The sequence below is a fragment of the Xiphophorus hellerii genome, chromosome 10 (assembly GCF_003331165.1).
Source record: "Xiphophorus hellerii strain 12219 chromosome 10, Xiphophorus_hellerii-4.1, whole genome shotgun sequence".
NCBI lineage: Eukaryota > Metazoa > Chordata > Actinopteri > Cyprinodontiformes > Poeciliidae > Xiphophorus > Xiphophorus hellerii.
In genome coordinates, this window is record NC_045681.1 from 12,493,133 (window position 1) to 12,505,710 (window position 12,578).

The 12,578-nt window shown below is 37.0% G+C and overlaps 1 protein-coding gene across 1 annotated transcript in view; it reads right to left on the reverse strand.

Moving 5' to 3' along the window:
- kif19 (kinesin family member 19) overlaps positions 1–12,369 on the reverse strand; it is a 38,369-nt gene extending 26,000 nt beyond the window's left edge. Inside the window, exons 1-2 of the mRNA XM_032575363.1 lie at positions 11,846–12,369; positions 8,294–8,374 (exon numbers count right to left, since the gene is read on the reverse strand). Of these exons, the coding sequence (XP_032431254.1) occupies positions 8,294–8,374; positions 11,846–11,884 (120 nt within the window). The 5' untranslated portion in view covers positions 11,885–12,369. The remainder of the gene's footprint in view (positions 1–8,293; positions 8,375–11,845) is intronic.
- Between the last annotated feature and the right edge of the window lie 209 nt (positions 12,370–12,578).

Sequence of the window (12,578 nt, forward strand, 5' to 3'; positions counted from 1 at the left end):
CATTAGTTTCACAAGTTGCATAGGCATACAGGCTATGTACTATTGGCAATAGTGCATTTGCTAATGTTAGGCAGTAGAAGTTTGGCTACATGGTGGAACAATTGGTAGCACTGTTGTCTTGCAGCAAGAAGATCCAGGGTTCGAATCCCATGGTTCTGCATGAAATTTACAAGGTTTCCCTGTGCATACTAAGTGTCCAACCATGAATTTTAGGTTAACTAATCTCTATAAAATTTTTCTTGCCGTTGTCTGCACACATGATTGCTCATTCCGTGTCTTTCTATGTTTTTCTGTTTCAGTCTGGCAACCTGTCCAGGATGTACAGGACAGGATGTGATGTATTTAAATGCTGTTATCTCATCACAAAAAATACCAGTTGAAAAAGACAGTTAAGAGAGTCTGTTTGTTGTAATTGCAAAAAGAATATTTTCCACAGCTTATTGAGAAGGGTAAAATAAATTCTAAATGCAATTTTTTTTTAAATAAAATGTAAATAGAAAGTAGACTTCTTTTACATTGCCATTATATTTTGAGAGATGCCAGTCAGAAAAATAAATAAATTCTTGATTAAATTTAAATTTTCACTCTAAATCTATATGTAGTAGAGGAAAAGTAAAAATTTAACTTATTCATTCTCAGCTGAAAGATTTACCAGCAGCATTAAAGCATCTCCATTGAGATCTATAGGAGACATTTCCACTTCGCCTCACTAATGCCCAATTGTTGCTCTTTTCCAATCATCACACTCTAAGTTTTGTTTTATAACAGAATGCCAGGTTGGTCCTTTCAAGCTCCTAGTGGAATTTGATTCATAATGCATCAATAATGGTCTATGAGATTGCTGACCAATATTAGCTTTCCATTTATTAAAGGTGATACACGCATGGATAGCCTAAGCTTCCTGCTTAGAGGTATTAAATACCCAGAAATATTGCTCATGATTCTTCTCAGAAAGGACACCCACTCAGATTTCTCTTTTGTAAATAAAAGACACAACATTCTTTATTTAGCTAATGACAAAAATATATAAAACTTTCTGGGTTGTTTCCTCCTCTCCTCCCCCCTGTGGACTGGAACGCCTCAAAAGATGGCTAAGGCCAAAGTATGATGGAAATGACTCACAGCCGCTTCAGCTTGATGGCTTTATCTGCTCACTTGTTTTGTTACATTATGTTGTGGTTGCAATAAAAATCCAGCTTCATACATCAAAACTGCTGCTGTGACTCAAAAAGGTTTTAGTTGTATATCAGGAGTGACAACATGGCTACTCAAGTATCTATTGTCCTTCAGAGGCCACCATAATAAGCTGCTATGCTTCGCCCTCTACCCTAGACCAAGCATTTTAAAGCAGGGAGGCCACTGAGATGGACCACATGCAAGACACACAAACAGGGACAAATGTGCCCACAGTGGCTGTTTTTCCAAAAGAGACTTAGAGGGATGTGCAGAGATCTGAGGATTCAGGCAGAGAATGTCAAAACAAGGAGGTTGAGTACAGGACAAGAGGGACACAAAGATTATCTGCGTTCTGGGACATACAGGTAAGCTGGGTCAACAAATTAACCCAGTTTTTGAAGAAAGTTGAACTAAATTTGTCAATCAAAATGCACCTCTCCCTTTCTTGTCCTTATTATAGCACAGTCTGTGAGTAAAGAGGTTAGGACTATAAAGAGAGCAAGGCTGTTTGTATTTTTCTTTTCCTTCTCTAATTCAGTCAAGAAGGTATGTAAACACATAGTCTTGTAAAAAAAAACAAAAAAAAAACACCCTACACAAAAGCTCCCCCTTCTTAGTTATACTCAGATTTCTAAAAGAGTATTGTTGTAATCAGAACTCTCTACCAACAGAGGACTAAATAAATTGGGTAAATAAATGGTGGTAATAAATTATGTTCATAATTATGTAAATAAAACTGGACTGACTAAGTACATTTGTGCAAAAACTTTGTCCGTATTCCATCATAAATAAAACTGGACTAACTTAAACCCCAAAGACAATTTCTGGAGCATTGTCAGCAGCAAGATAAGAGGCACCAGCTCCAACTATGCAAGTAAGCAGAAGGCCACTTCAAAAGCAATGTGGGCTTACCTAACACGTCATATGAAAAAGACTCATTGGCTCCATGGTACACCATATTGATGAAGTAATTCATGCAAAGGTCGTTGCAGTGTTATTAGACCTGAAAGAGGCTTTGCATGCAGTAAATCATGAAGCTCTTTCACATAAATTGAAAAAGCCAAAAGGTCTTCAGAGACTTGGTTCCTATTTTTAAAAAATGTACAGCAAACTGTTAGTTTTCAGTATGAGAACTGCTCAATGCAGCTCAATTGTGTACCACAGAGGCCTTTTTTAAAGTCACAGCTCATCTGCTGATATACTATCAAATTATATTGAAATAGTAAAGATGTCATGTATGCAGTTGATGTGGTCATATACAGATACATTGACTCCACAGCAAAATATGGAAGTGTTGAACAGGTGGAAATGGTGTAAAATGTCTGTCTGCACCAGAAGTGCCTCAACATGTTTCACAATCAGACATAATACACAGTAAGTAACTTCTAATGTGTTAATCATTTAGAATAATGTCCAAAAAAATCCCAGATTTGGAAAAGTTTGTCACTAGTAATAAAACAGCGAACCAATTTTAAAGCTTTTACTTCAAAGGTAAAAAAAATGCCTTAAACATAAACAGAAACAAAAGCAGAGAGTCCGGCACAGCTTACTGTGGTCAGCCCTTCTATGTATTATTTTCTGCCTTTATTTTGTTGATGCAATTGTATGTATGGGTGTGTGTTTCACATACATTTTGAATATAATTCCAAAAGTAAATTTACCTTTATATGATATTTTAATTTACTGGATTCCACTTGCATAATCAGTACAAGACACTAGATACTGTTAATGTGGAAAGACTCAAATTTACAATAGTGCTTCTAAATGAGACAAATTGCAAAACAGGTTCTAAGAAGAAGGCAATTTGAATCTCCTTTCACCAACAGCAATGCATTCAGACTTTCTGCAACTCTACATTGGCACAAGGTGTTTTGTGCTTCACAAAGGAGGAAAATGTGCCCTGGATGTCATAATCAAGACTGCAAAATGTTGCATATTTTTTAAACCCTTGCTGTGAAACAGAATTGGTCTTGAACACTCTGCCTCTATGCATATAACCCTGCCTGTTTCAATGGACCACATGAAGGAAGATCTTACGTAAAATATCTGTTCTTGTTGTGATAAAGCACTTAAATCCAACACCAGACAAGAGAAGAGCTACTTTTAAATGATGCACCTAATATGCTACCATCAATACCCGGTAATAACTGACATTTTATCCTGGCAGTCCAGGTTGCACAATTAACACAGGCACATTAGCCATGTATTGATCCCAGCCCATTCATCTGTGGTTATATTATGGCAATAATTATAATTTTCTAGCTATTTGCTGGTTGTTTGAGAATGTGTAGGTGAAAAGAAATAGAGTTTTTAAATGTCATTTCCACATGAAAACGAGGAATCACCGTAAGACATTCCCACCTGCTTCCTACAGGCAGAACTGCTTAACAAGTATTCATAACCCTTTAACTTTTTCACTAATGTATTCCACTGGGATTCCACAATAGATTAAACTAAAAAAAATTAGTCAAACAAAAAAAATGCAATTCCTGAAACTAGTGTTTGTAATTTTAAATAAATTGTTGGTGAGACATCAACAGTTTCAGGTTTCTTGTTCACAGAGTTGAGGGAAGAGCTTTATCTCTAAGAGCCTAAGTTTAGTGAAGCTTTTAGCCTCTTAACTACAACCTCTCACTTTTTCTCGTGGCATTCTATAATAAGGTAGAAAAGAAAACACTGTTTGAGACTTCAAAGTCAAAGCTAACAATGTTCTTAAGCATAAACCAATAAGAGGGTCAATTCACACTTGTTCTTAGTGTGTCAGATTCTGGCCCACTATGGTAAACTGATGTAAAATGTTGTTTTGAAAGAAATATGAAGGATTCATTTTACTTATAATTTAAAGAAAACTCAAACAGCCTGTCTTCAGTCTTTCTAATGTCTAATTACCAGACACGCTGATCAGTGTATTGCTACCTCAAGTTCATTGTGTCAGAGAGGTAAATAAGGACAGATAAAAACAAAACAGCGTGAGTCCTTGAGGCTGTCTGGTGGGGGAAGACGCAGAGAGAAAAAGAGCAGGTGGCAGAAGGCTTAACCTGAGATAAATCTCTTCGATGAGCTCATCTCCGCAGACTTAACCAGCTTTAAGTTGTCTGCTTTCTGCCAGTACAGCTAGATATGGCTACTCCCATTCAGGCAGCTAAGTCAGCCGCCAGCAACACGGCTAATCTGTCTGAGCGCAACCCGCAGGCCATATGTCTACTATCTCACAAACAACTTAATTACTACAAAATATTTTATGTTTCTAAATATGTAGTTTTGGTGTAATGTTTAAGTGTTTCAATCTAGACATGCATCAAAAGTATGGGATAGAGGATGGTGTAAACAGATTCAGCTTTTAGTTATAGTATAATCCCAATAAATGCTCATGTTGATGCCCCCCTTCTTCCATTCAGGTGAGGACAGCTTCTGTAAGCCTGTTGATTAAAAAAGTCCTCCTGTCACAATAACAAGTGCACATTGTAAGCTCCATTAATCCTCTAAGAACGTGCCAAACTGGGCGTGATATAACACAACAGAGACCACTCAGCATGACTGTCAGTGTCAGACGCTCTTGAGAGGAACAGTTGGAAAAAACCATTTACATACACATTCATAAAAGCATAAAACATTTCTCACTACCTGGAATTAAATTAGGCTAAACTTAGCTCATTCTAAGTTTGTCAGGATTGCCAAATTATTATTTTTTTCCATTTTTTTAAAAAACATATAAAATAAAAAAACAAAACAAAACGTATGGCTTTATTAGCTTCAGATACATAAATGATTTTAGAGAAATTGATTGCGCTAACTTCATAATGTCATGTCTTTTGATAAGTTAGTTAAATTGATGGCCACCTGTTGACGTCACTTAAAGCAACACCTCAGACATAATGCTTCAATGTGTGACATTTTGGGGAAAAAAACAGAAGAAATGAAAAGAAGCCAAAATATCAGGAGAAGAATTATCGACCTCCACAAGTGGATCACCTTTGGGTACAGTATGCAAACACCTGAAGGAGCCATAGCTATCTGTTTAAACAATTATCCTGAAATATAAATCCTGGGAATGCCAAACCATTACACTATTCAGGAAAGGGTTTCTAACTTCCAGAGATAAACATGTCTGTGTGTGAAATGTGTGAATCGACCTCAGAACAAGACCTTGTGAAGATGCTGACTGGCTGAAGATGCTATGAGAATATTGTTATTGACAAAGGTTATCTAGAAGTTGCCATTCCTCCAAAGATTTCTCATCAGTTTTTCAAGCAATGTCTTGTCTGAAAAAACTAAAATGCTTAGTGAATGTTTGGCCTCTTGAAACATCATTTCAACGGCGAAGTATGAACAGGGCAGCATCATGTTGGTGGGCATTTAACTGCAAAGTGGACCGTTGCATTTTAAAAGTAGATGGCGTCACAAGAAAAGAACATTTTGCACAAATATTGAAGCAACAACTCAAGACATCAGTCAGGATGTTAAAGCTTTGTCAGAAAAGGATCCTTTAAATGGACAATAATCCCAACCATTACACAAATTAGCTACAAAGCGCTTTTAAGATAACAAACTCAATTTAGTGAAGAGACAAAGCCTTAATTGCAGTCTCATTAAACATTGTTGGGGCCGAGGAGAAAATGTGTGTATGAGGAAGGTGCCCTACAAACCTGGTTCAGTTACACCATTCAGGAGGCAATTCTTCCAAATAGCAAGAAAATACACATAAATCGATAGACTTTTTTATAACAAGCAAAAATTATTTTATTTAGTTATCCTAACTGACCTAACATAGCAAAAGACTTAGTCTTGAGTTAATGTCAGACAGGGAGAGATAAAAATAGCAACAAGATTTGTTTATACATTGTATGCAAATGTCTCTTTATAATATGGACTGTGTTGTTTGGGAAGAGAATCAACCCTGCAGCATGTTGCACAGGTAACAGAGGACAGCCCTTTTTTTTCGAAGATGTGGTTGCTTGAGCTAAATACAATAACAAGGCCCTGTAATATGCGGTGAATGGGTGGGGGTGTTGGGATGGTTGTCAGCACCATGGCTACAACCCTGTTGTTATGCTCTAATCCCCTGAGTCCAAGCCTGTTATCGTGATGTCATGGCAGGCAGAAGTGCTGATGTCGTAGGTAAGTGCAGGTATAATTGAATTACACCTAACAAACAAGTCAAATCTCAGCCAAACAGATTATCTCTTTTGAGAATTGGTTTCCAGCCTTGTCTTAAAAATAAGAGTAAAATCTGATCATCACACCACCGGCACCCTTCCACTCCACACATGGCACTTTTCCTGAAAAAGGGATACTATGTATTTTCCAGGCACATGGTACCATTTTATAGCATGATCAAGTAAGTATGTTATATTTTGTTGCTATAAAAATGCTTCATAGAATAAACATAACCAAAATGTTTGGCACCTTGACATTGACTTCTGTTTCTTTAATAAGCTCCTGCTCTTTCCGACACTCCATCACGTCACCACAACAATGTACTTTTAGCTTTGTGTAAATAGGCGGCACTTGGTATAAGCAACCGTTTAGGCACCCCGAGTGTTTGTCACAGGAGATTCAAGAATTTCTCAGACATGCATGAAAGAGTCAAAGCAACATTCCAAGTATGTTTTTAATGAGGGAATATCCTAACAACATGATATAAAGCTAATAAAGGTTAATTTTAAATAATAAACCCCCTTTAGCCAGCAGGGAGGAATTCATAATATCAGCTTTGTATTTGGCTAAGAAAAACTGATAGTAACTAGTGTTCACAGAAATGTTTTAATGAGTGAGGAAACACCTCTGCACGTTATCAGTGTAAATCTTCATTAGCATTTGCACTACCTTCATCATCATTCCAAATGCTGCTAAAAGGTCCCCAGGGGGATCTGGCTGAAGGTAAAACCTAGTGGTGAATATGGGTCCTCATGGAGTCTGAACATATGGCATATTTGTCCAAGATCACAGGTAACATGCTCAGTAAGTATGCTTTGTGTTCACATACATGTCAACATCATTAAATAAGTACAAGTCCATTTATTTTAGTATTCACAATTCCAAAAGTGAAATTATATGGATTTTTAACACACAGTGTTTTAAGTTTTTTTCAGTTCATGCAAGTAAAATTTAAAAAATTAATTTCTGAGAAAATCTGAATATTACATGACTCCATTGAAAAAAGGACGTGTAATACAGAAATGATATGATCTGTATGGTCATGGGGTAGATTGCTAACATGAGAAGAGCTATCAAGCAGACAGTCATTAACACCTTTATAAGAAAGATGAGCAAGAAAGCATTGTTATGATAGAAACTGGAAAGTCATTTTGCCTGCTCACCATTTCACAATTTTTGTTAATTCTGTACCTGGCTTTTTAAACCACTGAAAAGAGCCATTTCAACCATGTTAGAGGGCTTTTTGGACCCAGTTCGTAATATTACATATGATAAGTATTAAAAGAGGATATGAATTGAAGGTTCAAACTGACACCTTTGTTGTTTTTTTCTTTAAACAAATAATGTTTTATAATTTTTCCATAAAACATGTGTCCTTTCAAAAAAAAAACTTTAACTTGTAAAGGGAGAAATCAACCTTAAACTGTATTGGAGGAAAAAGAAGCACATACGCAGCTGTTAGAAGATTCGGCTCTGAAGTTTGATGTATTATTATTTTTTTTACAAGAAGCTAGCTTTTATTTGTAATATTGATTGACTTTGCTTTTTTGCTTCTGCTGCCCTAGCTTTTTCTGTTAGATTTTATTTTTGAAATTCTGATTGAGTATAGTGTATAGTGTATAGCCTCTTCATTGTTGATATAAGTTACCCAAAGCCATTCAGAGTGGTGACACATTTAGATGTTTGTTTATGGATTATTTTTCTCTGACGTAGCTTGAAAGGTCACTCTCGCGTCTGCGTTCACTTACAAAACAAATGTGACATTTGAGCTTTACAAAGTTTCAAAAGGAGCTGCCTGGCTTTAGCCAGGTCCCTACAGATATCTTATCTCTGTAGGCTCATGACATGCAGGAGGGATGTGGAGGAGACAAAAAAGAAGAGCTTTCTCCCACGTAAACGCACACCAACCCCATCAGCCACACAAGCACAAAGAGATAAGAATAAATGATGGCCATCTCACCTGGTCGTCCACTCTGTGGGCCACAATGGTCGCCCCCTCCTCTTGCTCCGCATCACTCAGGGGTCGAATCCTCAAGGCAACCTGTGGCAAGCAATATGAATTCAGTTATCCTTGAATTTCATTGACACAGCGAGATCCAATTTACCAGGCCGAGAGCTAATAAGCAAGTAATAAACGTGAACCATCACTCAAACACAACTTCTCGTTTCCAAAGAATGTTTTTGAATATGGCAAGGGTGGTTTTTCTTAGAAAAATAGACAAGATAAAGTACAAATTTTAAATTTCACACTAAGAGTTGCTGAGAACTTTACAATAGCCACATTCAAAATTCTATTTATAGTGAAAGCATGACACACAACATGTCAAAGAAACTAAAGGTAGACATTTTTCAGGCCGTTTAAAGAAGCTTTATGAAATATTTACAGTATTTACTCAAATTCTAGGAATATATCCTTAACAAAATACACACACTAAAGCATGGTTCATAATAAATTGCTCTTGATGCTTGCTTTTTTTCTGTTCGTTCAAACTCTGCCTATTTTGTAGGAGTTTTTTATAATGGATTTGTTCAGCTTTCTTAGATGATTCTTGTTCAAAACCATCTTTGACTGCAGTTGCAAGATTCTCCATAGGATTTAGGTTTGTACTTTGACTGGACCATTCTTACATGAATATGGTTTGACCAATTCGTTTGAAACTTTGGCTCTGTGTTTTGGTTGTTGTCTTGCTAGCAGGTAAGTTACTGCAAACAAAGCAAAAAGCCTCAACTCTTTTTTTCAGCCAAAATGTTTTCTTCTTGTCTTGTATTTGGGTCTATCTGGCTTCCAAACAATAATCTGACCAGTCCCAGTTTCAGCACAAGAAAAGCATCCCCACACTATGATACTGCAACCATCACACTTCTTACTGGAGATTATGTACTCAAGGATAATGTAGAATGTTATGTCTTTTTCACATGTAGCATTGCACATGGCAAAAAAGTCCAATTTGCTCTTATCTGGCCAGAGTACCTTCTTCCACATGGTTGCCATGGCTCCAATGTGTCTTGTGGCAAACTGCCAAATTAGCTTCACATGGCTGGCTTTCAACAATGGTTTTCTCAGAGTGCTCTTCCATAAAAGCAGTTGGTGAATCTGCAGATTCTCCCACCAGACTTGTAGATCCTTACAGCTCTTTTGGAGTTACCATGAACCTTTAGGCTGTACTTCTGTCAGGTCAGGTCAATGTTTGCAGTTGTGCAATTTTCTCTACATTATTGATGAACATTTGAACACTGCTCCATGAAATGTATAAATCATGGGATCAACCCTGTTGATTCCAAGAACTTGGGATTTTACTTAGGAATATCAGAGTAAAGAGAAATCTTTTTATGTTTTTAGTCAAAAATAGTAATTTCTATAATTCCACAATTATATCCTACATGTTATCATAGAAAATCCACATAAAAAATATTGACATTTCCAGTTGTAAGGTGGCAAGATATGAAAACAATGAATACACTAGCAGGTTATCTGTTATAATTAACCAACGGGCTTACAGCAATTCCTAATCTGACAGATTAGGAGGTGCTGTGTTTGAGTAAGTGGATGTGGCTTAATGTGATAAGAATGTACTTTCAAATTAAACACAGCACTGTAGCTGTAGACTGTATACAACCTATAGATTGTAGCTATGAACACTAATATAAACACTAAATTAGGCAGATGCTAAACTATTTACTGAGAGAATTGTAGAGTTACAAGTACTGCATCCTAAGCCTGAACGATTTTAAGGAAACCTGATTCTGTTCAACAAGCTCTGGATCAGGGGAGGACAGTGGATGTCCATCCAACTGACTAAATAAACAAATGGCGCTCAACACAAATGGAAATGGTATAGCCAGCTGATTGTCGTATGCAAGCAATCATATGTGTTTGCATTATTTCAGACAATAATATTACAGCAACAATTACAATCTGATATTTTGTGCAATCCAAATGCATTGCAAATTAGTCTTAGAGAATTAGTGGAGGAGATAAAATCAGACTTTTTGTCAATATGTCATCTCAGGGTAAGAAATGTGCTGCATTTGTGCTGCAATATGTCTTATAATAACGCCAATATGGCTAGTATATCTCATATTGACCAAGGCACCAGATGGTCATACTATGGCTTTTTCTCCATCAGCACATTGTGGAAGCTTTATTACATGCTGGACAAGAGAGACCAGACAGCTGAAACAGCCACCTCAATAATTCAGGTGTGCACTGCAGAACACAGCACAAGCAGAGAGAGTGGAAATTGAAGAAATAATAGCAACAGTGGATGACATTGGGAGGTATAATGAGAAACAACAGGGGAAAAATAGAAAAATACACAGTGGCCGCATGTACCTTACTTTCATCATGTCTGTAATGTAAATTGTTAGTTTCTGTTTTCATAGGTGGTGTTTGTTATGTTACAGACACCACCTCAATGTCAGTTATTGGGATTTTATGTGAGTGGCCGACTCAAAAAGGAAGAAAAAATAAATAGTTTTTAAAGATTCTTGCCAATAAAAATCTGAAATTGGGAAGTCCATTTAACCTTCTTGACACTCATATTAAAAAAATATTTAAAAAATTGCAACGAATTGCCTTTACAGGTTACTTGATTAGCAAATAGAGTCCAGATTAGCGAGAAGACCAAGGAACACATCAAATAAGTCAGGGATAATGCTATGGAGAAACTTAATGCAGGGTTATTTTTTCACTTCATCAATGAGTGGCAAGTAAAATATATATTTTGTAAAAGAAACCCATAACCAGCCCCATTTGATATCATCCACAACTTTGCAGGGTACACAGTAAACATGTCTGAAGGTAGAAAAGACATGTGAAGCACTGCATGTGGATCACAACTAACAATGTTCATAACCTTGAATATACGATGCCAACAGAAAAACATGTGGTGACAGCACATGGTGTGTGGCTTCATTTCTTTAGCAGAGTTGATTGGTAGATATATGGAGCTAAATATAAGACAATCTGGGGAGAAAACCCACAAGAGGCTGCAACACATTTGCAACTGGGGCAGAAGTGTAAGCAGAACAACAAATCTAAACATACAGCCAGAGCAACAATGGAATAGTTTAGTTTAGTTTAGTTCAGTTTAAACTATATTCATGTGTTAATATAGTCCAGTCAAAGAAAAATCAAAATATTATTCTATGACAAGACTTGAACATCTTGCAATGGTATTTACACACCATTTTACCTCAATAAAGTGGAATAGAACTGAACGCCATACTTTTCAGAATTCATAATATAATACATTTTGTTTATGGTTTTATATATATATATCAAATTCAAAAGGTATGCCTACCTGTGCAATTCACCGTTTAATATAGTCAAACAAATGTCTAATAAGATGACAATTACATATGCATCACCCGATTCAAGTATTCGTACAACAAAAGCTAGAATTATTAAAGATGTCAATAAAACAGGAAACATTTAGGCCTAATTCGTAATTGTTATGAACATATAGTAACTTGCAAAACAAACTAAGTTTAAAGAGATTTTTAAACTTACAGTTAGTTGTTGGTCCTTTGATTCCCCCGTGTCCTTCATGTTCGCTTCGGGTCCAGGTGAGGGGAACAGCTTTAACACCGGACGCAGCACTGGACCATCTCGTTTTGCGGTGCGGGCACCTGCATGCCGCCTTCCCCTAACACACTCAAGCACCACACTCTTATAGACTCTGACTAATGGCTTCTGCTTTCTAATTACCCCTAACAGTCTCCATACACTTTTTACACGCGTAGCCACCAACCTAACAATGCTTGGTCGTTACTTTTTCCCCAAACAAGCGCTCTATCCTCCTCTGTGTTTGTTAAAGTAAGTCGACGCTCCCACTTCTTCTCGTGAATGTTGGATTTCTGCGCAGCAGCTTGGAAACGCAGGAGAGAGAGAAAAAAAATCATCTCCCTCCTGTCGAAAAGAAGAATGAGTCAGGTAACGATAGCAGCACTTCCACCTGCTTCACTCCCCTCCTCTCCGCTGCCTGCCTTCTGCTGCTGGGTTTCTGTATGTGCGCGTTTGTTTCTTTTGCGTACGTGCGTGTCGTCCCTGGAGACCTGCGGCGCAGGCGTTATCAAGGCAGCTACGGCTACTGTAAACAATAGTAACACACTTCCGATTGTAAAATAAAACAGTCCGATATTTTGTCAGATCAAAGTAAAAACAAAATTACTTGTTCATTATATAAGCTCATATATCTCATAATTATTACACCCCAGGTCTTAATTATAAGATACTGAATCAT